The sequence below is a fragment of the Cantharellus anzutake genome (genome assembly GCF_015039405.1).
Source record: "Cantharellus anzutake strain C23 chromosome Unknown EI90scaffold_114, whole genome shotgun sequence".
Lineage (NCBI taxonomy): Eukaryota > Fungi > Basidiomycota > Agaricomycetes > Cantharellales > Hydnaceae > Cantharellus > Cantharellus anzutake.
In genome coordinates, this window is record NW_024067064.1 from 237,725 (window position 1) to 259,905 (window position 22,181).

A 22,181-nucleotide genomic window follows, 5' to 3' on the forward strand; every position below is an offset into this window, starting at 1 on the left:
TAGTAGGGCAAACAGCATGCCTTTGTCCAAAGGACGGTTCCCCACCTGGTAGCCTAGTCCTAACCTGCCTAGGTCCCCACGCGCGCTATTCAACGTTCATCGGCAAACCATTCCGGCGCCGCCATGGAACTCGCCACGGATTCACAGCAACCGACCCTAAGGGACGGCGAAGGAAGCGAGTGTACAAGTTTCTTCACAGATACTTAGTTCACAGACATGTAACCTTATGTAAATGAATGCTCGCACCATTCAATTTCCCACGCCCAACAGTCACAAGGTCACACTCACACCTCGTAATTCCCCAAACAACCTACTTACATATAACCGGAGTTTGATGGTGGTCGATGTCGACAACGGTAGCGTTACAGAACATAGATTTATCATTAGCTCAACAGGCCACACCCGGGCATGCGATAGGCGTATTTAATGCTCCCGGTGAGCTTATACGGCGGACATTGTCAGAAGGATGGTCCAATGTAGAGCGGTGGCTTGGTGGACGGCTGCCGATTTACCGGCACTGGAGATGGAGTCGTTACACTACACACATACCCACTTCTGGGGCACTCTCGGGAAACACGTCTGCTAGCGGCTTGGGCCAGAAAACTGATAGTATGGAAGAGGTCTTTCGTTCCACGAGCGTGTTTGCGAGTTGGTATGCTGTGGTCATGGTCATCATGGTATGTTCGAACCTCTTAGCTCCTTCCTGATGAACGACTCACATCCCATTACGCTACTTGGCACCTTGTATTCCTCGCTCGTGACATAAGTTACTTCTACTCAATCGGATTCAGCATATTGTCATTCCTCCACGCATCACCTTCGACGCTCGTGCCTCTCGGCACCGACCCTCCCACTCCCAGAGCCCCTCCCAACGTGATGCATCTTTGCTGCGACGTGTCATCCATAAAGTGGTCATGTTCGTCTACATCCTGCGTGTCGCTCTCTTTCCGCTCAACCTGCACCGTGTTCCGACTAGACTCATAATATCAACACCCTCCCTGTTGTATGCTTTTCGCTCCCTTTCTTTACTCTTTATCACCCTTCTTCAGGTGACTGGCTTGTATACTTCTATCGTCCACTGGGGATCAAAATTAGCCTTCAGACTTGGCAGCTGGAACATCAATGGGGGTGAAGTGGCGAATCAGGTAGCCCAATGGGCTTTGGGAAAGGATATGGGCAGCATTTGCTGGAGTGCATTCATGAGCGCATGCGGGATTATGGTGGTTGGTGCTATTATCGCTGGACTTGAAGGAAGGTGAAACCAACTTACTTTCCCGGTGGAAACTATGTTTCTGATATTCCGGAGGTCTTTGATATAGAACGCGAAGTCCGCCCCATTTTAATCTCGTAGGTGTCCCAAAAACCAGACACTTTCATAATGTTGTTCCTACTAACTCCCTCGTCAAGTTCGGATACGCATGTACATTGCACGCATTCTCTGCTCCTGGATTATATCGTAATGAGACCGACGAGCCAGGATTAGTTATGCGTCCAAATCGAGATGTCCTTCTTATACTCATTCTTCCGCTGCTACAGGCAAGTTACTTCCGAACCTGCTTGCAGAGGTTTCCACTCTTAGAGCGTATTTTGGCGCCTTAGATAACCGTTCTGCATGTAATGAACGTCAAGAGAGAATGGGGTGACTACAGACTTATACCGTCGAGCGTCTGTGGCATTGCGGGCATAGTACGTAGATCTGACGGAGACACATCCAGCATTCGTTTTATGTTCGAATTTACAGATCCATTTCATCTACACACTGATAACGAATCCTACTTCACATCCGTATCCCTCCTTCGCAACAACGCTTGTCGAAACTTTTCTCCTCTCTATCATTTTCATCACACACACTCTCGATATCCTAACCCGCCTGCTTCTGTCTCCTCCGTCCCCCAGCATGTCATGGCTCGCACCATCTTCATGGAGTACGGCAGTGCCGGGTATGTCCCTCCTTTCGCACTCTGATCAGTTCAGCGAGGCGCTAGCAAAGGTCGGAATGGCATGTTTGGATGCGACAAATTTCGTGGGGCTCGCCAATGAAGTAGTGGGTGTTAGGCGTACTTCATTGTTGGAGAATGATGATGCAAAGGAGAAGGATGTACTGAGGTTGGGCCCTAGTGAGGTCGTCCTGCCTTCCGAAAGCCCTTCAAATGGTGCGCTGAACACTTCGTCAGCAGGAACGATCGGCCGGAACGGGTATACTTTATTGCAGAGGGGTCGTTCACGGAGAGGATTTGGGAACGAAATACAACGTGTACTTCCTTTGCTTGGCACCTCATCTGGACCTACAGTTTTCTCCGGTCCCGCGCCGTTAAATCCTTCCTCCTCTGACTCTCAAATCTCACCATCATTTATGCCTCCAAGTCCATCTATAGGAGGTTACTGGTTTGGATCCGCCCACCATCCTGAGGTTCGTGGATTATTAAGAAGTTTGAAGATGTGGTGGATTGGGTTTGTGATATGGCAGGTAAGGTTTGTGAGGAATCTATTGGGCAGTCGGGGAAGGGATGAGGCGCGGGCAATGAACGAGGACGAGAGGAGGGAGCTGAGGGCTGCAACGACAAGTGTTCTGTGGGGTATTTTAGGGAGAATGTCGCCGCCACGTTCGAGCGACAGGCATGCTGAGGACAGCAGATTACCTGTGGATGTAGCAAGGGGAATTGATAACGAAGAGGATGATGATGATGAGTACGTTCCTGACTTGGGACACGACACGAGTGAGAGCGGATGGACAACGGACGATAGTGACGAGGGCGACGATACCCGACGATCTGTCACATCCACTAATTCATCTGTTGATCGTTCACCTCATGTTGCAAACGCTCCCCGCTTCGCAATTCCCAGCCGGGAGACAACCCCATTTGATAACGAGCTTCCGGACGCATCTGAATTAGGTGCCCTCATATCGGACCTCTCTCTGTCTGAGGCTTCAGCGCTTCTAGCACGCCTCTCCTCGCCTGGACACCGACACGATGTTCCAACTTCGCCTCCACGAGCCTTGACACGCAGTGGATATTCCCTCCTTTCTTCCACACTCGCCCTTCGGCAAGCTCGCCGTCCTCCATCAGAACAGGAGAACGATCCCTTACGATTCAATTGTGTGATATGTACGGTGGAGCCCAGAGTAGTTATTTTTTGGCCGTGCAGGTGTCTGGCACTTTGCGATGAATGTCGGAGTGGTTTGGCAGCAAGGAGTAGTAGTGGAAAGCATACTTGCCCTTGTTGTCGGCAGACGTGAGTTATGTGCCACTTTGCCGCCAATTTAGCGCTGAATGGAGCACTCCGACTTATCTCTGTACAGTGTGGAGGGCTATTCGCGCATTTTTATCCCTTAGATTAGTTCTCAATGGTAGGTTCAGCTTATTTCCGATGCGGTGTTGAATGGATGATCATTCTCTATTGTTCAGTATTATAATGCCTAATCCTTCATGAAAAAAGATGGATTCACAGCTGAGCATGTGCATACCGACATTGCCTTTGTTATCACGAACTTCGCAACCTCGGATCTAACCATCAGTCATCGGCTATCAACTTCTGTTGTCATTGTTCGCTGGCCCAAGTTCAGTGGTAGGGCCCAACCCTGATTAGCCCCTGTGCATACGGGTTCACGCGCTTGTTTGTATGCCGCTGTAGCGACTTGACGTTGCCTGTCCTTGATCCAATCCGACCACAAGTACCCTTCCCGCATCATTTTATTATATAGCTGCATCATATACTGCGGCCAGCACTTTTGTGCTAACCGTGGAATAATTATGCCCAGCATGTATAGATGAAACTTCTCATCTACGTCATTCTATGAGCATTGTTAATCCGTACATAATGCAACAGTGCACAGAGAATGTGAAGCTCTACTGAAACATGTACGGTTTCTGGATACCTTGTACATGAGAGTATGTACCCGATGTGGTTTGAATGCGAAGGTACAACCATAATTCCGTGCATTCACATCCCTTACGCGTAGCCACAGCACTCTTCATGTCTTCCAAGGTCCTCCAGTACGCTCACGACTAAGGATGACGGCTGTTCCAGTCGCTCCGCGTAGGCACCGTGATACTGGGAATAAAGCACGACAATGACTCAGTACCTGCATCCAGTGCCTTCCACCGATGGAGAGTTGTTTTGACAGAATCAACAGCGCATGTACCATCTTGCGGAGATATATCGCTGACCACTCCAAGGCTTTCGACGCGACATAACTTCTCATTCAGGGTCTGGAGACCTCGCAGTGCCATCCTTTCATTGTCCATGGTTGTATCACTCACATGTTGCTGAAAAGTGGATGATCGTGACTCAGAACAATCCATGACGAAGTCGCGGAATGACTGATGCAAAATGCGAATCGGCGTGTGAGGTTCTTGAGTTCCCAAAAGGAGTGGGCTAAGTTCAGCGAGGGTAGTTTGAATAGGAGAGTTGATAGAATGATGTCCCACGCCGTAACAGACAGCGGCCGTGAAGCAGCCAAGAGGGCCCCCATCACGATTGGGTAATCATGCACCAAATCATCATCTTCCCAGTCACATTTCTCTAAGATTGACGCATACAGTCTATCCATCATCCGCTCAGCCGGGATTCTGCCAGGATCAGAACTCATGTCAACTAGTTTTCTCAGTGTAGTCATCGGAGACTTCCCCTTTGTTTTGAGGAAGATGAACACGGTGCTGATCCATCCAAAGGGTCCATTGGAGCGAGCGGTAATCTGTTGAGCCAAGAGCTCTTCATCGACGTCGTATACTAAGGTTGGATGCGTCTCCAATTCATTCAGCTGTGAACGAACAAATGAGGCACAGTCCTTCATCCAGGAGGTTAATAGTGAGGCGACTGAGGGTGAGAGGTAACGTTGGACAAGATCAAAATGTCTTGATGTGACGAAGAATTTCACAGAACGCGGTAATTGGGGAACCTCCTTTCGAAGGGTGTTGGCAAATGTCTCGAATGCATCCTTCTCGCATTCGTCGAGACCGTCAATAACGACAACCATTGGATGATCCGCCGGTGGGGGTCTGAGCTGCATCTTGAATGGGGCTGTCGATAGCGTGGGATCCTTCTTGAGCGTGGATACTGTGATGAAGCGGGCTTTACTCAGCCAATGTTCTTGTCATGCCACTAAACAAATGGTCTGGCCGGGGCTGCTCACCCGCCCTAACTTGAGAGAAGAATCCCTTGATCGGTGCATTTCTCTGCGATTGAGTGTGCAACGGCCGATTTCCCGGCGCCAGCAGTGGCAGACAGTAGCATCACTCGGGTTTCCTCATTTAGTGCCTTCCTGGCATACTGCAGTAGAGTCGTGATGAGCTAGGTCGGCATACTTGAGTTGATCGAGCTCTTGCTCAGTACTCGTTCTCTCAGCATGATCACAGCATTTGGGTTAATTTTAACGAACCCAAGTCCGTCAGTTTTATGCCAACTCTCAGGCTGGCGCGAAGCTACAATCGCCTTCAACGCCAGAATTGCTCTTCAATATGACTGCTGGAAAACGCTAGCCTGGAATGATGCTAATGCCTTGCCTAGATCGTTCCTTACATCGTCAATCGGTCCTGGGTCTCGCATGTAGGATATCACGTTACGGAAAGAAGATCGCGCCTCCAGTTTTTCAAGCCTTTGCTCAATATTTGACTTAATATCCTGAAGCACGCTTAGAGGTGTCGTTGTCACCGTCCGATGAATTTGTTAGGAGGGCTGACCTACTTACAGATCAAGCCGCCGAATGCTACCAACCCACGGTTGTGCTTCCGCCGCCACCGCTTCATAAGACTTGAGGCTTAAGCCTACATCAACTACCATGTCCGCCGCATGCTGGCCGAAATCTTCCCGTTGTTTCTTGTTTTAAACCTCTGTAAAATACACGTCGGGAGATTCCACTCATAACTCACGTCGTTACGGATCAAACTCACCTTCACTGCGTCCGCAATGAATAAAGCCCCTCCTGTGGCACTTTTAGAGGGAATGTGTCCGATGCGGAATTGACAGCTGTAAGAATCGGTATTGCCATTCCACCGCCTGAGACAAGGGCGGCTTCGATTTTTTGCTTCAGTGACATGATAGACAGTGTCGTATCGCTAACAGCAGCCTCGGATGCGTAGGATACAGCACTTAGAGATCTTTGCTGCATAACAGTTTTTCCCGCTGAAGACCAATAGGAAGTTCACTACCAATTGAGGGGAGTTTCAGTTCGACTTTAGTCAGAGAGAGAGAGAGAGATGTTCGTCGAAGTCAGGGATTTTTCTCGATATATGCTTGCCACCATGCAATATGAGCCTCGATCAGATGGGTATATGTGGCGAGCCTAGTTCTTGTCACCTGGCGGTCGCATGACAGCTCAGCGGCGCAAGTAGTTGCGTACACTCAAACACAACAGGAATCATTGGGTCTGTCTTCGAGTCATCGCAAAGTCGCCGAATATGGCGGGACATACGTGTAGATTACTAGTGAAACGCATCGCCACTAATAGGAGCGCTGTAGAAAATTGTTGGCACTAAATTCTGGGAGTCAGATTCAAGATATTTCTCGGTGCCAAAGACGTTAAACGCGAACACGTCTATAGCCGAATGCTGCAGTCATGGAGAGAATCTCAATTTACGTCGCCAGGGTATAATAGCAACCAAACGTACCCATTCCGCACCGAAGTTTTCTATTTTCCTCAGCGTAATGTGCAAGGATTGAACTGCCCTATGTAGTATTCGGCTTTTGTCAGTGGGCATACGCCCGTGTCAGCAACGTGCGGTGTGGCCACTTACATTGAATACCGCAGTTAAGCCACAGCATTCTATTTTTTATTTAGGTCGCGATCACATTTAGCTATACTCTCCGACAAGTCCTCATAAAACATATCTCATTATCTGGCATGGCATAGTGATAGATAAGTACTATGTACAAAGGTTATGGAAAATCTCGAGCCACTTAGGATTAAATAATGTAAAGTGCAGTGGGAATCCAGCCTCCACCAAATGAAGAATGACAAAATGCGTCAGCAGTGCAACTCCGGGGCTCCAAACTAAGGGATAAACCAATGGGAGAATGTGCCCTTGTGGGCGAAAGCTATGGGGATCCGGCAGGGAGACTTAACTGCCGAATGTGCAGCCATCGGTAGGCCCACATGACGGCAGAGGTGTATGTGTGGATATCAAGTGTAAGGGGTAGCTGCCCAAAAGGTGGATATATCGTTACGGGGAGGGTCACAAGCAAACGAATTTGGACTTCCGCCTCTGAATCTCATCCATACGACTTTCTAGCTGAGCCCTCGTCCGCTCCTTGGCACGTCGCTCCTCTTCTAGTCTTGTTTCATATTGCTCCTTTTCCTCGAGAACTGATCGACGAGCATTTAAGACTTCTTGCTGTGAACGCTGCAGTTCAGCCCTTAACGCCTCGATCCCTTCGTTCAAAGCATCACGATCCTTCGCATACTCGTTGGCTTGCATGCGGCTCTTGCGAACTTGTGTCGGTGCATGGAGAAAACGGAGAAATCTTGTAAGATTGAGACCCCAGACGAAACATATTCAACTCACGGTTCCGCTCTGAGTCCGTCAACGATGTTTCCAAGGTTGCCACAAGATCCATATGAGCTTGCAGATCACTTTCACAATGTGTCAGCTGCTTATTCAGTGTCCGAATCATTATTTCTTGCTCTTCAATCATGTGGTGCTGTTCAATGACCTGAACTTGCAACTTCTCCACGTTTGCGCCATGCACCATGAGTGAGGTAGAAGGGGTCGAACGTCCAGATACCGAGTCGTCCAGGGATGGTCGCGAACCATGAGATGAGCGTGACATGGTCGTAGTACTGGAATCGGTAGGTACTGAAGGGACAGCGGGAATAGATGTTGGAACTGGGGGAGGCGGGATAGAAGGCGGAGGAGTGAGCGGTGGTAATTTTGCTGGTGGAAGGCTGCCTAGACGATGGGCTTGTGGTCGCTCAGACAGACTGGGGGTCGCGTCTTCAATTGGGGACCTCGAATTCTTCGCATTGGACAGCTGGGCCTGAAGATCCCGGAGAATTTGATCTTGTCGCGACTTCTCCTCTCGCAGAGTTTCTACCTCAGTCTTTGTTCGCTGAAGTTCACTTCGGGCATCACCAAGGGCAGATCGATGTTCCTCCAGCTCCGAAGCGAGTGACCGGGATTTGGTGAGATCCTGGGTAAGCAATGAAACATCCTTGTGGCTCCTTCCCAACTCCTCACGGAGGTCTGTAATTGCCCGCAAGCTGGACGCATGCTCTTCCCTAACCGTCTCTAGGTTGCGTCGCAGTTCCTCCATCTTGGTTACCTTCTCTTCTAAAAGAACGGTTTGGGCTGAGTTTTGTGAAGAGAAGTCCCGTTCTGCTCTTGCAATTGACGTCTTTGCCTCCGTCAGCTGCACCTTGAGCATGGTGACATCCTTGAGCAGGGACTCTCGCTCTCGACCGTGAATAGCATCTCGTTCAGCAAGCGTCACCAGACGACGCTCACGCTCTTGAACAAGAACGGCGTCATTCGCTTGTCGAAGCGCAGCCACGTCTTGCTGATGTTCCTCCTCTGCAGCGGTCAGCGACTCATTGACCTCAGCGATGGTCGCTTGGTGATCGGCTCTGAGTACGTTGATTGCAAGAGCATGTTCTGCAAGGAGACTCTCCTTTTCTTTCTCGTGTTTCTCGCTCGCGGCCGTCGCGGCACGTTCAAGTGAAATGGCATGGTTGGAGACCATGGTGTCGTGGTAGTTACGCAAATCCATGACTTGATGTGAGAAACGCTCGACTTCCTCTTCATGAGCATTTCGCAGATCTTCAAGCTTGCACTGATGCTTGAGACTGAGCTCTTGCAATATATCGTCATGCTTCTTCGACAACTCTGCAAGCCCAATGGAGTGCTGGGCCTTGGCTGCATCCAATTCTTCTGCTAATTGAGAAGCGTGGTGGGTGTGCTCTGAAAGGAGTTGAGCTATTTCTCTCGAGTGGTCCTCGTCACGGGCACCAAGATCCCGCTGATACTCGAGCTTTGCACGCTCAAGGTCTGATTTGAAATCCGCTTCCTTGCGATCGATGGTTGCTTTGTGCTGATCCTGAAGCTCCTCGATAACGGCTGCTTGCTGTTCCTGAGATTCTGTGAGAATACCCTCGCGTACAGTGTTGATCCGCTTGATTTTGGCCTCATGATCCTCACGGAGACGGTTGATAGTTTTGTCAGATTGCTCCATCTGTCTCCGTAGCGCTTCCCCTCTTTCCGCAGTTAAAAGTACAATGGCACGCTCATGATCCGCCCTGACTTTGTCCGCCATGGCAGAAGATTCGCTTGCACGCTGTTTCAGTAATCCCTCGTGCTGGGATTTGAGAGCCGAGACGGCTTCTTCGTGTGTTTTTCTTAGTTCGTCCAAGGAGGCCCTGTTCTCACTGGCGTGCTGTTTGGTAGCGACCTCAAGAGCGCTGACTTCGTCCCTGTACGAGGACTTCAACTGCTGAAACTCAGCTTCATGTCGAGACTTCAATTCGTTCCTCTCCTTTTCATGGCCCTGAAGCTCTATGGCCTGCATATTACGGAGGCCCTCCAACTCCTTCGTATGAGCCTCCTCCACGATACGACGAGTCTCAAGTAGTTCCGTCTCTCTTTGCCGCAACTTCGTTAGCTTTTCTACAACGTCTTTATTCTGTTCTTGTGACGTGGAGAGCTGCGAGCGTAGTTCGGCCAGATCAGCAGTTAGAGTTGCATTTCTTTCAGAGTGCGCTTTCATCTGGGGAGGCACGGTCAGAAACAAGGATACTTCAATGGAAAAAGACACATACTTGGAGGTGGGTCGAACCGATCAATTCATCATGTTCGCGACGAAGATTGGCAAGCTCCTCATTGAGATGATCCACGATGGCAACGTGTTGTGATTCCTTTTGTGCCATTGACCTAAAAAAATGTCAGGTTTGATGATCTATCTTGAAGCCCAGGTTGTACCTCATTAGCTCGTCAAGTCTCCGAATAGACTCGGCTTCTTTCTCTTCGGCTTCCCGCCTACTGTCCAGAAGGACGGTCTGTTTCATCCTGTCGAAGCGTTCTTGTGCACCAGGAGATAACTCGCCATCTCCAGCTGCAGAAATGGTCGAATGCTCCACCTCCTCCTGAACGTCATGGAGTGCATTCCCATTGGGACTCGCAAGACTCTTTTCCAGAATGCTGATCTCATTTTCCCGGTCCTTGAGGACCTGCACATCATGTGTCAGTTTCACAGTTTGAGGTAGATGGCAATGACCCTACCTCCTGCAAGCGTTGAATTTCTTTCTCGAGGCTCTCTACAGAACGTCCACTCTCCTGAGGAGAAGAGTCTCGGCGAAGCAAGGCCTTGGGGGGGAAGGTAGACGAAGGACTCAAGAGACTGTCACCTTGTGCCCATGAGGTCCTTGAATACGGCGCCGAGTAGAGCTCCGATGAAAGCGATTGTGATTGCGACAGCGACCTGTGAGGGTAGCCTACGAATGAAAAGGGGAAATGATGTAGCTAAGCCGAAACTGCTTACCTCGAATGGAGCCCCTCTGTGGAGGCCGCGTGCCTGAAAAACCCCCTTCGCGAAGTTCCTGCGCTCGGTGAAGGTGGGATGCTAAGGATGCCCAACCCATCGACGGTCTCACGGCGAGGAAGCGGTCTTCGACCTGTAGATGGTGTGCGAGGGACCATCCGGCTCCCGCCCGCTTCGGACCCGACCTCTGACGAAGTTTCCGAGTTCAACTTGGCTTCAGAGATCTGGGCGGATAAGTCCGCAATCTCACGAAGCGCATCGCGATACTTGGAACTGACTTCTTCCAACTCGGACAAAGTGGCAGAGTGCTTCTGCTGAAGGGCGAGTACTTCCTGTTCTGCTGAACTTGAGCCATGGACCGTTGAAACGCTAGTCGTAGGGGATGAAGGAAGATGAAGTCGTGGAATGTCTATTGAGTTGACCTCAGCCTCCAGAGACTGACGGGCGGATGCCACCTCGCTGACGACGCTGCTGAGACGTCGGCGTTCCTCGGCCGTTTCCGCTCGAACCTTCTCCCACTCTTCCATTTTCTTCTCTAATTCCTCGACACGTTTTTCACGTTCCGCGAGACTCTCCTTCCAGCTCGCTGCATCCGCCTGTTCTCGCAATAGATTATCCAGACGACCTTGCAATGAGGCAACCATCCCGTTCTTTTCGTAAAGGTCAGTCTCGAGCTTCTCAATTTGAGTCCGAAGAGAAACAATGTCCACATCGGCGGACGCGAGTCGCTGTTCCAAACCAGCGATGTACGCTGCCGATGCAGCCTCCGCTTCTTTATATTGAGTTATCTCTTTATGGAGCTCGACAATTGAGTCATCATGAGCGGTAGTCGAGTCAGCAAACACCTTAAGCTTCGCTTCGAGATCGCGCACGTAAACCTACAGGACCGGGTAAACGATTCGCTGAAGTCGGGGCGCGGGGATAGTTGGGCAGCTTACTTCGGTGGAAGCCTCCCTTTCAGCTAACTTCCCAACCCTGGCACGGAGTGCCTCGATATATCCATCTGCGTTGGCCGTGCGCTCCTTGTGCACCGCCAACTCACTCTCTTGTTCTGAGAACATCTCATTGGTGTGTTCCTGTTCAACAAATTAGTGGCCAGAATCACTGAAAGCGATCATCCGGCTCACCAAAGCAGTTCGACTCAACTTTAACTCCGTCTCCATGGCCGTAATAGTTTTCTCATACTCCTCGATGACAGGACCTACAATTTCCTCGTACCGACGGCTCATCCCAGCAACGGGAGCATTCCTCTCCTCAATCTCAGTGCGCAACCGTGCGAGTTCCTCATTTCGCTCAACAAACTCCCGTCTAAGCTGCTGGTACTGCCCCTGTAATTCGCCATACTGTCGAAGTACCTTCGCAGCACCCTTATCTGGAAGCGCACCAATAGTCGGAGTAGGAGGTTCAGTATCTGTTACGGGGGTTACGGCACCTTCCTTCAAGGCCTTGAGTTCCTTCCTAAGCTTGGTGACCATCGTTTGCAACCACTCCAGATCGTCCCATCCATCTTCTTTCTCACGAATCTCAGCCTTATTTTTAATGTTGCGTGCTCGGTTTGCATATTTGAGGGTATTGACAGTCTCACCAACATTCCACTCTGCGGGCGAGACGCAGGCTATCATGAGGGTATGAGCATTTCCTCCGAGAGAATCTTGAAGGAGACGAGTGAGTTTGGAGTCACGGTAAGGTACGTGAATCGCAGTGCCGTTCCCGATGGTACGGGCCCGTGAAGGATCACCGAGGGCAGAAATGACGTTCCCAAGGGCGAGTAATCCGCTATTAATGGATATACCTTCCTTAACACGGTCGCCCTGTGCTGCAGTCCGTTTGAGCTGGGAACGGAAATTAATGTTCGGTCTCCCCTGTAGACCTGGCAACTCACCCGTTCACTTCCAGCAAGATCCACGAAGTGGAACTTGGAAACAACTGTAACCCACTCTCCGGAGGGTTCATCGACTTCAGGAGTGCGAGGACGCATTCCCAATGCGCTGGAAGGCCTCAATCCACCACGCGACATAGCAGCGGCAAAGCTTGGTGTCGGCGCCCGGCCAAAGGTAGGAGAAGAAACACGGCTTGAGCCAATTACCATAGAACCGGGCCGTGCAATTTTGGAGGGAGACGGAGTAGATGGAGGCATCGGCGACGAACGACCGTTCCGGAAAGATGGGGTTATAGTTCCGTTGAATTTCTTCTGAGTGAGAGTGATTGAAAATATGGCATGGGAACGGGAAGATTGGGCATTCATATCCGTCTCGTTTGTGCGACGGTGCGCGGTACCACGTTTAAGAATGCTGAACGAACATCAGTCGGCGCATTGAACGAGGTCATTTTAACAACTTACGCCATGACATCCGCCGCACTCCGCACGGGAATCTCCCTGAGACCGCCCCATATGATGGTACCATCCTTATCCTCACGAATCTGGACGTCTTGCTTCATACCGTTGTCACCAACGGCCAGGAGATCAATCAAATCTTCGTTGTAAAGTTCTATGAAGGAGGCTTTAAGACTCCACTGCCATGCGCTGCCGCGTTCGCGCTTGAGCTCATTCGCCCTGGCAAAGATAGTTGAGATGGCACGAGGGATTATGCCCATTCCATTGGTTGGATCATTTGGGTCAGCGTCTAAATCGACCCCAGTCATAGAGTGCGTTTTCCCCGATGATGTCTGACCATATGCAAGTATTGTGCAGTTATACCCCTCGACGAAGCGCGACACAAGCGGCGCAGCCGTGGACGTGAAGAGTTGAAATTGTGTTGCCTCGGGTGCATGCACTTGATCAAAAGCAAAAGTTTGTTTTTTGGATGAGGAAGCAGCAGGAGAAGGGGGCGCAGCTACAGCCGTGGAAGTAGGAGGACCAGATACATTGTCTACTGTTAGGGTCGTGGCGGATGAGGGATGAATCACTGTTCGTTGGAAGCGAGTTGGTATCGAGGATGCATCATGGGTCGTCGGGGGGCGTATCCGAACAGCTAACAGGGAGAGAAGTCATTGAAGAAGCTAGGTATGCAAAGAAGAGGTGCACGCTTACCAACTTGGATGGACGTCGGGTTGGATGTAGAGGATCCCGCAGAGGGTGTGGACGGCGGCATCCGATGGTTCTAAGTACAAAATTCCACAGCTGAGCGTTTTCTAAAAGAATTCGCTCTAGTAGACACAAATGATACAAAGTCTATATGGAAAGAAATTTTTCTGTAGACTGTCCGCGTCTGAGCAGAAAAGGAAGAGAGGATCGTGAAACGCTGCAAGAGGTGTTCAGTGAAGGTAATTTGATTTGCTTCCGCGCATGCGCCTGGAAAGGCAATCGAATCGGAAAGAACGTTGATCAATGAGATTTGAGGCAGAATGCAAGCAGCGGCGAGGCTAGTACCAGGAGGCTGAGCACTGGGTAAGTGTATGGGGAATTAACTGTACAAGTGCAGCGCATACTTAAAATATTACTTATTCCCCCTCGGATTTTCGTGTGAGCTGGCTAGTTGCGGTAAAAAAATGACCCAGCAAAGAAACGTGACAACTATGTATTTGATGTTTGTCCAGTGATTTATATAGCGCACTCAAAAAATTAGTCTTGACACGACATTCTTCCTGGTCTGTCTTCGAAGGAGCGCTCACACTATACCCCACAAACGCGAGTGAATGAAAATTTAAATTTTTCTGCACACATATCATGCATAATCATTATTTATGTGGCTGCCATTGTGCATGTGCATTAATTTGCGAACCCTCTGATTCGATCATGATATGAATATATGTAATGAACATCCTTTTGTGCTCAGAGCTAGAGCTGCCTTCTTGCTATCCAACTGTTGGCGCTGGCCATGGACCGTGGAATTTGCATTGCAGAAACCTTGCAGGCTGTCAGGGAAAACGTCGTTCATCGTCGTGTGATTGTGAACGGTTGGTCGCCATCACGACCAGATCAGATCAGTGCCTTGCACAACCACCACCACAGGTACACTTGCGTGGCAGTTTTTCATAACAGGCTGGGAGACCACTAGTGCCAAGACTCTCCTCTCTCTCTTTTCTCGAAACGGCCCTTAGGCTGTTACATAAGTTGAAATCTGATGAATACATAGTATGTATAGTAGAGTGATTCATCAGAGGGCAAATGACCCAGTTGATGCCATACAATATGTCCGGCGAACTCCGCTACAATTATATTCAGGACCTCCACGTGATAGGAATCCTGAATCGCCGACCTGTCAATACACTCGTTGCTTCGGACACGCCCCAGATGCGCCGATTGTTGTGCTGTCAGATATGCGTCCAGCACGAGCTTTCCGCACCTCGAGGCTTGCTTCGTGCTCATGAATACTGAAGGGTCTACCCACTTGTTGGAGATTGCATTACTTAACTATGTAATGCATGAACTACGAGGCTATCATTAAATAATATTGGATCTTATTCAGTGGGCCAGCAGTTTCTCCTTCAACCCTGGCCACAACGACTAGATCGAGTGCTGTTGCTTCAACGTTCTCCGTTGGATCTATGTTGGTATCTTGGCTCTAAACCTCAGGTGTTTCGGTCTTCGCGGATTCATTCAACACGCGGCTGGTGTGTGTCTACTCACTGTCTGCTCAATCCCAATATATAATTATTTGCAAATTGCCAACATCAGAAAGCTGTCACGGCAGACCACTTCCGGCTTTTGCATTTAGACAGACGGTTTCACCGCCCAGGGTCCACCGCTTCCCATCCTATAAAGTCCAAACATCACCCTCCTGAATCCTTACTTTTTCCCTCTTCCATCCAGACATCATGGTCGCTTCAGCCGTGTTGTCTTTAGCCCTGTTGCCTGTGCTCGCTTTGGGTGATCACCACTGGCATAACCACTTGTTTGATCACAGTTTCGTCCAAGTTCCGTTTGAAGTAGTTGAAGAGATCAAAGAACGTGTGGATACCGCTAAAGAACACGTTCAGGATAGAGTTTTTGGGTGTCAGCCGACATCTACTGTGGTTCATGGGACGACGGTTGTCCATCAAACCGTTACCTCGCCTCCGGTGAGTGTTACCCTCGAATCTGGACTGGTCGCGCTCACTTTATGGATCGTAACGAAGCCCTATGTGACCCCCAGTGGGTATCCTGATGTTCAAATTGCTGGTTTAAGCACCATTGACAAGTGGGCTACTCTGCGTGCGTTGGAAACATCCATCAATCATGGCAGTAGTTTATTAACAATTCTGCAGTCACTTGGGAGCATCAGGGCACAACCACTCTTGCACTTCCGTGCTACACTGCGGCTGGTCATCACCACGGTCATCATAAGAATCCTGAATGGGCCGTTTTCTCCAAGAGAATTCCCGATGGAGACATCACGATCCGCAATGCGTTCGTTCCCACCAAAACATTGGGCCATCAACCTACTTCCACTCATAGTTACTCGCCTTCCCATGCCTACACTGTTGTTGAAAAGCCATCCACTGTCACCGTTACCCGGATCGTCGATCATCACGATGTAGTCACTCAGACCGTTGACCACCACCACACCTCGACTGTGAAAGTCAGGGAGATTGACACAGTCTTTGCTAAACCTGTTACCACTACCGTTACTCAGATCGTCGATCATCATGACGTCGTGACTCGGACTGTTGACCACCACCACACTTCCACTGTGAAAGTCTGGGATATCGAAACAGTCTTTGCTAAGCCCGTCATTACCACCGTCACACGCACCGTCAATCATCATGACGTCATTACTCGGACTGTTGACCACCACCACACTTCCACTGTGAAAGTCAGGGAGATTGAAACGGTTTTTGTTAAGCCTGTCACCACTACCGTAACCGTTGCCATTAGGCCAACTCCGACACCTTATCAGCGATATACCCGATGCCTCGAGAGCTACACCGTGGAGGGGTGGAATTATGTTGTTTTCGAAAATGCTGCTCAGATTATCGTCGACAATCCGTTTGAATCTGTGATTACGATTTCCGGAGTATTTGCGCCCATTGCTAAGTTTCACGTGAGGATTGATGGTAAGGACCTCGGATGGACTAGCGAGCCAAGGGGAGGGGAGGTTCATGCATGTTCAGCTCAGGATCTTGGCGAGAAATGCATTGTGGTTTGTGTTGCCGTCCGATTAAGCTTTCATTTGTCTGATCTATCTTCACTTTAGGGCGGCGCTTCTTGGGGCCAATGGTCACTCCCTCCTGGGTTCCATACGGTTGATGTCGCGTCCATTGGTACAAATCGTGAGCCATGTTCCAGTCTGATGCGCTCCTCATCTAGTGACACCTTTTGTAGGGGCCCATCTCACCTATAAGGTTGCGGTTTGCAACTAAGGGTACTACTGATCAATTCATTTGCCGACTGCACATCTGGATGTGTAGAAACTGCTTGCATTTTTCATACCTTGTTGATTTTTTTCTTGCGTGCAGTATCATTTCCCTCGATGTTATAATACGTCAGTTTGATGCTGAAGAATGCCAGTGGAGACATGTCTAGCTAGGTTGGCTGGTGCAAGGTGTGAGTCAATGCCTCACGAAGTTACATTGGCGATGACAATCATTACAAATACTTCGCAAGCTCAACCAATTCACCAGGTAGTTTAGCCCCGAGAAAACTACACAGTATGGCGAGAAAATGGATACCATTGGCCAGAAAACCCGCCTCAGGTCTACCTTCTGCCCGATAAGATCATCCTGCCAACCACTCATCTTTTGAGTCTTTGCATTTCGGTCTTTCCAAATGGTTAGCGAGGACGAACGTTGGTTCGCGCGCGATGGTGGACTCACGCGGTCTTACATAAAAGGAGCTCTAGTTAAGCTCAGCATCCGCATGTATGGTGTCACCCTATTCTCGGATGTTCCCATGGTCAATGCCGCAGTATGCAAGTCTCAGGTCGGGTAAACACCACTAGCGGGTCGTCACAGACCACAAGGTTCCTGACGCCGATGGAAGATCGGCCTTTTATATTTACATAAGTCGTGGGGTGTCAGGGACGGCACCACTGCAAAGTCAGGAGATAAGACTGGACTCCTACCCAGTCGGTCTTTTCCGAATTTCCGAAGCAACTTCGGAAATTCAGGAAAAGTCTGTGAACCAGTTGCCTTCTACTACTAGTAGGATATTGTAAACTGATTTTTAAGATTAATTTCAAGGGACACTGGAAGTTCGATGTTACATAAGTAATTGACAAATAGACAAATATACGGCCCACATATGTAACAAGTCATCCTCGTTGGACCATTGACAAACAAACGCGAGATAGAAGAACCACCTTTCTCTTCTTTTCTTTATATCCTTTCCCTTCTTTCCTCCCCTCCCACAATTCAGGATTGTGGGGACCCAACGTTGGAACACTGACCCTGTCCAATTCAGACGTTCGGAATACTACCTTTGCAATGGCATCGGGCCACAAATCTCCCCTTCCAAACACTTTAGGACCCTCAGCCGCAAAACTTTCAGTCGCCTGGTCCAACTACGCACCGGACATGCTTTCCTAGGCCAATACTACCAGCGATTCCTAACTAGCGAAGACCCAAGCTGCCGCTGCGGCACACCCATCGAGACACGAGAGCACATCCTCATGGAATGCCCTGTTATTTTTACTTTATTTGCGTGTATTTCTCTCGAGACCCCTGCCCTTGGCGCTCGTGCGAGCAGCCCGAAGCTCTGCAGGTTAAATATCCAGAATAAAACAAACAAACAAACAATCAGAAGGAATAGGGATAGATCAAGATTTGTCCCCATCTTGAGATTATGCACTCATGGTATGGTATATTCATAGTGAATTTGAAACATGCGATACGGTTTCTGGGGGTTGTCACGTAATTCGTGTATAATACATAACGGTGTGCAAACTGAGCGCTCTTGTTGGACGGTTCGAACTAATTTGGATGACAGTTCCTGAGCGTGCGCAGGAGTCCATTCCTGCTGACGCATGATCCGGACCAGGCGCATTTACCGAGGGTATTCCAGCGCCCGAGCAAGAACACAACGGTGTGAGTGTCATCTGCCTTGTTGACATATGTTTTCCTCGAGATCGACTTCACGCTGACGAGCGCGGGTCTGTGGTCGCACTCATCACTACGGAACTTTTATAGACAGGACCACTACGTCGCTTCAGTATATATTGATCTCATGTCAACTCTATCGGAGCGACAGAAAGATGAGCTGTATGTGTAATGCTTCCTTCTCAACCTTCCCTCCAACGCGTCGCAACGACGTCCCAGTGTTCTTGGCGTTATGAGGATATTTTGATTCATGACTGACCGAACATGCACGCTTCCTTGCGCATTTTATGAATAGACATAAGTCGATCTTGGACTATTTTCATTCACATGATATGACCGCTTCCTATTCCGCTTTCCTCGCCGACAGTGGGACAGTTCACAAGCCCGATGAAACGTCAAAGTATAAGGGCTTATTGGAGAAGAAATGGACAAGTGTGATACGGTTACAGAAACGGGTGAGTTCCTTTCAGCTATCCTGCGCTGTGGTCAAGCCTGATCACTCGTTGGGCATCTGCAGATTATGGACCTTGAAAATCGAAATGCGCAGCTTCAAGAAGAGCTCTCTCTTTCCCCTGCTCGGCGATCCAATTCGCAAGCAGACTGGGTCCCTCGCGCGCCCGCACGCTACACTCTGACGGGCCATCGAGGGCAGGTCCTTCGAGTCACCTTTCACCCATTGTACTCGGTCCTCGCAAGTGCTAGCGAAGATGCGACCATCAAGATATGGGATTGGGAGACTGGCGAGTTCGAGCGGACCCTGAAGGGCCATACCCGTCAGGTTCTTGACGTGCATTATGACAGTAAAGGGGCGCGACTCGGTGAGGCTCCGAAGCACTTATCCTCACGAGTGCACTTCTAACATCGTCCCCTTCCCGCAGTATCGTGTTCGTCAGATTTGACTTTAAGAATATGGGACGTTCTAAATGAATACTCCTCTCGAACGCTGCACGGTCATGATCACTCCATATCGTCCGCTCGCTTTGTTCCTGGGGACGATTTCATCGTAAGCTCCAGTCGGGACTTCACAATCAAAGTATGGGACGTAACAAATGGCTGGTGTGTTAAAACTTTGACTGGTCACTCGCAATGGGTGAGATGCGTCACTCCATCGGAGGATGGGCGGTTGTTGGCCAGTTGCTCTGATGATCAGGTACAGTGGCCATGTGGGACCTGGTTTGAATGACTCTGATGCGTTTGGGTGGCTTATAAGACGGCTCGTATATGGGATATGCAAACGGGGGAAACAAAGATCGAGTTACGTGGCCACGATAACTACTTAGAGGTTGTCACGTTCGCCCCCGTCGTGTCTTATCCGAGCTTATCGGAACTTTCGGGTGCTGCATTGGTGCGTACACAGCCTGACTGACCGCGAGGATGAGATCCATAGTCCGGTTAACATACCTTTGATTCGCAGCCTTCCGACCGTGTCAAACTTCCTGGACAGTTTCTCGCAACCGGATCAAGGGATAAATCGATCAAGTATGGGATGCCTCAAGTGGCCAATGCATTAAGAACCTAGTTAGTCTCTATCTTCACCTTTCAGTGATTGGCAAAAGTTGAGTTCATCTACAGGCGGGTCATGATAATTGGGTCCGGGCACTCGTATTCCACCCCTGCGGCACCATGCTTCTCTCCGCAGCGGATGACAAAACGATCCGTGTTTGGGATTTGAAGACTGGCCGATGCATAAAAACGGTCGAGGCACATGGCCACTTTGTTACCGCTCTGGCTTGGGGCCGAACCAAAGCCGGAATTGGCGCCTCTTCGGGACAAGTTACAGCAAATGGAACCACCAGCGGAGAGAAGGTAGAGGAAGATCGCCCCGTTAATGTGTGCGCATCTGGGAGTACAGATCAGACGATCAAGATTTGGACGCCTTGAAGGCTATACTTGGTATCTGTTTGACGGCTGAATCAGAACAGGCCACATGCTTTTGGCCTCCTTCGGGATGAAATTTGGCGTCAACTCTTTCTGAACATTCTCCATTGGGCAGGAGTGGTCGTATTCCTTGGTTCAATCGCCTTTTATAGGTAGGTGTGCCTTTCCTGGAATAGCCCCGAAGTCCTCACTGCGATTACCTCTAGATCTGACAAGTAACCTTCTTTTGCAGTACTTCATTCGTTTAATTAACCCCCCAGTCATTCGCTATCCTGTGCTTTAGTATTACAATTGGTCTTTTCCCCTCTTATTTCCTTATACCCTATCTCCTTCTGCCTGTCGGTTGGAATGAATAATGTAGCCGTACGTTGACATGCACGCAGATTAGTCGGAAGAGGAAAGTGCGTGTGATATCATCGCTCGGGCCACTCAAAATCCGGTGTGGAGGAAAGTGAGAGTGACGCTCAACCACAGTATTCGTGCCCACTGGTCCTTTCTCCGTTCTGTCTGCGCTGTTCTCTCTCTGGGCTTTTACTGCGGCGTTAATCATTTTTGTTTCTCGGAACCATATGTATGAGTATATCATGTTGGACGCCAGCCGTGATGGGGCGCCTCCAGGCTGCTTGGGTTCTTCACCGCTTGCCCACCGAGGTCCCCGCTCAACTTAAATATACACCAGCGACCGTTGCAGGCTCTGCTAGGGATCAATTTAAACTCATACAACTAGCCGGGGCATATTCATAACTTCAAGCTGGCAGGTCTCTCTTTGTTCTGAGCTGCCAGCATAGTGCGCGGCACAACCCACCTCCTATCTTGAGACGCATAACAAAGCCTTAAAGCTCTCCCACTGGGCTCCTTCCTGGCTTCCCTTGACGCTCTTTGAAGGGGCCTTGGTCAGTTGAGTAGACGAGGCTATTGCATGGGAAACACGCATGATGAGCGTCCTTGTGAAAACGAGGGAGTTGCGCCCGAGTTCAACTTCGACCTCCCTCAGGATCCTGGCCTAAAAGAAATTCCAGTCCGTTATGTTGTCCATCAGCTAAATCAACTCGCTCCACTGTATTGGAATCGGCCTCAAGTAGCCACCTGCGCAGTTCGTGAGTCTACTGGTATGCTGGGATGGCATGAACAGCTTAATTCCAAAATCAGTGATACCTCAGCCGATACAAGTGGAGGTTCCGCCGCCTGGTAGGCGTCAACTGGCCATGCTCACGACCAACGTGACAGGGTACCCTTTAGAAACCCGCAGGGGAAGTTACGCGGGTATCATACCAGACGCTCGTCGGAGGATCAGTGCACCAACTCCTTCGATATTTCAGAGGACCCAGTCCCGCGTCCTTCTGGTATGTGGCTTCGCTTATCTCGCCGCAGTTCCACTCAAGCACATGGGCTTAGTTACATTCTGAGTTTCTTCTACCCAGTCCACGTTATTTCGTGCACTCTTTGCTCCCACATCTAATCTTTCTCTCTTCATGCCATCCATCACCCCCAAGTTCGATCCTCCATGGACGCCTTTCCGCTGGCCTGCCCGCCGTACTCCTCGCCTCATAACGTCCCGATTCGGCTCCCCTCGGCGCAAATCCCTCTTCCTCATCCTCCATCCTTTCCCACACTGCTGCACTGGCTTTACTTTGGCGATCGCTCTAAGTTATCCGCATATGTCTTAGATGGCCCTGCTCGGCCTAAAATACACATTGGCCGCTCTGTCCTTCCGCTTCCTACTCCACTTCCATCGGCTCACTCTCCTGGAGTGTTGAGGAACGGTGGCGTGGCCTTGTACTTAATGCTGAATATCTGGGTCTCGATGTGATGAGTGAGTCAAAGAATTGGGCGGATCGGTGCCGGAGTTGTGGAAGAGCGAGACGATTCTCGTGGTGAGA

The 22,181-nt window shown here is 49.8% G+C and overlaps 6 protein-coding genes across 6 annotated transcripts; 4 read left to right on the forward strand and 2 right to left on the reverse strand.

The window, feature by feature from the left end:
* The first annotated feature begins 239 nt into the window (after positions 1 to 239).
* Positions 240 to 3,455, forward strand: EI90DRAFT_220597 (uncharacterized protein). The gene is made up of 9 exons (XM_039052692.1): positions 240 to 677; positions 768 to 916; positions 977 to 1,255; positions 1,320 to 1,536; positions 1,600 to 1,686; positions 1,742 to 2,117; positions 2,178 to 3,234; positions 3,302 to 3,349; positions 3,408 to 3,455. The coding sequence occupies exons 1-8, from the start codon at positions 345 to 347 to the stop codon at positions 3,333 to 3,335; spliced, it is 2,532 nt and encodes an 843-aa protein (XP_038909277.1). The 5' UTR covers positions 240 to 344; the 3' UTR covers positions 3,336 to 3,349; positions 3,408 to 3,455.
* Positions 3,456 to 4,258: 803 nt separating this feature from the next.
* On the reverse strand, positions 4,259 to 5,011 carry EI90DRAFT_3134196 (uncharacterized protein; the record flags this gene model as incomplete). The annotated part of the gene is made up of 1 exon (XM_039064642.1): positions 4,259 to 5,011. The coding sequence occupies one exon, from the start codon at positions 5,009 to 5,011 to the stop codon at positions 4,259 to 4,261; it is 753 nt and encodes a 250-aa protein (XP_038909278.1).
* A 1,803-nt stretch (positions 5,012 to 6,814) lies between these two features.
* Positions 6,815 to 13,844, reverse strand: EI90DRAFT_3002839 (uncharacterized protein). Its single transcript, XM_039056354.1, has 11 exons — positions 13,499 to 13,844; positions 12,809 to 13,439; positions 12,350 to 12,758; positions 11,595 to 12,299; positions 11,406 to 11,543; positions 10,468 to 11,345; positions 10,209 to 10,407; positions 9,909 to 10,156; positions 9,749 to 9,860; positions 7,503 to 9,696; positions 6,815 to 7,429 (listed from the first exon to the last, which is right to left on the reverse strand). Exons 1-11 carry the CDS (start codon positions 13,557 to 13,559, stop codon positions 7,173 to 7,175), a joined length of 5,832 nt encoding a protein of 1,943 aa, XP_038909279.1. The 5' UTR covers positions 13,560 to 13,844; the 3' UTR covers positions 6,815 to 7,172.
* A 1,192-nt stretch (positions 13,845 to 15,036) lies between these two features.
* On the forward strand, positions 15,037 to 16,943 carry EI90DRAFT_221803 (uncharacterized protein). Its single transcript, XM_039052707.1, has 3 exons — positions 15,037 to 15,601; positions 15,655 to 16,529; positions 16,584 to 16,943. Exons 1-3 carry the CDS (start codon positions 15,226 to 15,228, stop codon positions 16,728 to 16,730), a joined length of 1,398 nt encoding a protein of 465 aa, XP_038909280.1. The 5' UTR covers positions 15,037 to 15,225; the 3' UTR covers positions 16,731 to 16,943.
* A 1,812-nt stretch (positions 16,944 to 18,755) lies between these two features.
* On the forward strand, positions 18,756 to 20,304 carry EI90DRAFT_3134199 (WD40-repeat-containing domain protein; the record flags this gene model as incomplete). Its single annotated transcript, XM_039064643.1, has 6 exons — positions 18,756 to 18,878; positions 18,941 to 19,241; positions 19,302 to 19,573; positions 19,634 to 19,768; positions 19,838 to 19,918; positions 19,996 to 20,304. 6 exons carry the CDS (start codon positions 18,756 to 18,758, stop codon positions 20,302 to 20,304), a joined length of 1,221 nt encoding a protein of 406 aa, XP_038909281.1.
* A 750-nt stretch (positions 20,305 to 21,054) lies between these two features.
* Positions 21,055 to 22,110, forward strand: EI90DRAFT_221818 (uncharacterized protein). The gene is made up of 4 exons (XM_039052709.1): positions 21,055 to 21,398; positions 21,451 to 21,489; positions 21,541 to 21,644; positions 21,697 to 22,110. Exons 1-4 carry the CDS (start codon positions 21,221 to 21,223, stop codon positions 21,850 to 21,852), a joined length of 477 nt encoding a protein of 158 aa, XP_038909282.1. The 5' UTR covers positions 21,055 to 21,220; the 3' UTR covers positions 21,853 to 22,110.
* Positions 22,111 to 22,181: the final 71 nt, after the last annotated feature.

Excerpts from the sequence above, each read along its gene's own strand:
- EI90DRAFT_220597 (XM_039052692.1), top strand. The coding sequence starts at position 345 with ATGTCGACAACGGTAGCGTTACAGAACATAGATTTATCATTAGCTCAA. Across the intron at positions 1,687-1,741 it reads TCTGTGGCATTGCGGGCATA|ATCCATTTCATCTACACACT; the intron begins GTACGTAGATCT and ends TCGAATTTACAG. Across the intron at positions 3,235-3,301 it reads TGCCCTTGTTGTCGGCAGAC|TGTGGAGGGCTATTCGCGCA; the intron begins GTGAGTTATGTG and ends ATCTCTGTACAG.
- EI90DRAFT_3002839 (XM_039056354.1), bottom strand. The coding sequence starts at position 13,559 with ATGCCGCCGTCCACACCCTCTGCGGGATCCTCTACATCCAACCCGACG. Across the intron at positions 12,300-12,349 it reads ATCTTGCTGGAAGTGAACGG|CTCAAACGGACTGCAGCACA; the intron begins GTGAGTTGCCAG and ends TTCCGTTCCCAG. Across the intron at positions 9,861-9,908 it reads AGACTTGACGAGCTAATGAG|GTCAATGGCACAAAAGGAAT; the intron begins GTACAACCTGGG and ends ACATTTTTTTAG.
- EI90DRAFT_221803 (XM_039052707.1), top strand. The coding sequence starts at position 15,226 with ATGGTCGCTTCAGCCGTGTTGTCTTTAGCCCTGTTGCCTGTGCTCGCT. Across the intron at positions 15,602-15,654 it reads TGACAAGTGGGCTACTCTGC|TCACTTGGGAGCATCAGGGC; the intron begins GTGCGTTGGAAA and ends ACAATTCTGCAG. Across the intron at positions 16,530-16,583 it reads TTGGCGAGAAATGCATTGTG|GGCGGCGCTTCTTGGGGCCA; the intron begins GTTTGTGTTGCC and ends TCTTCACTTTAG.
- EI90DRAFT_221818 (XM_039052709.1), top strand. The coding sequence starts at position 21,221 with ATGGGAAACACGCATGATGAGCGTCCTTGTGAAAACGAGGGAGTTGCG. Across the intron at positions 21,399-21,450 it reads AGTAGCCACCTGCGCAGTTC|TGATACCTCAGCCGATACAA; the intron begins GTGAGTCTACTG and ends TTCCAAAATCAG. Across the intron at positions 21,645-21,696 it reads CCCAGTCCCGCGTCCTTCTG|TTACATTCTGAGTTTCTTCT; the intron begins GTATGTGGCTTC and ends ACATGGGCTTAG.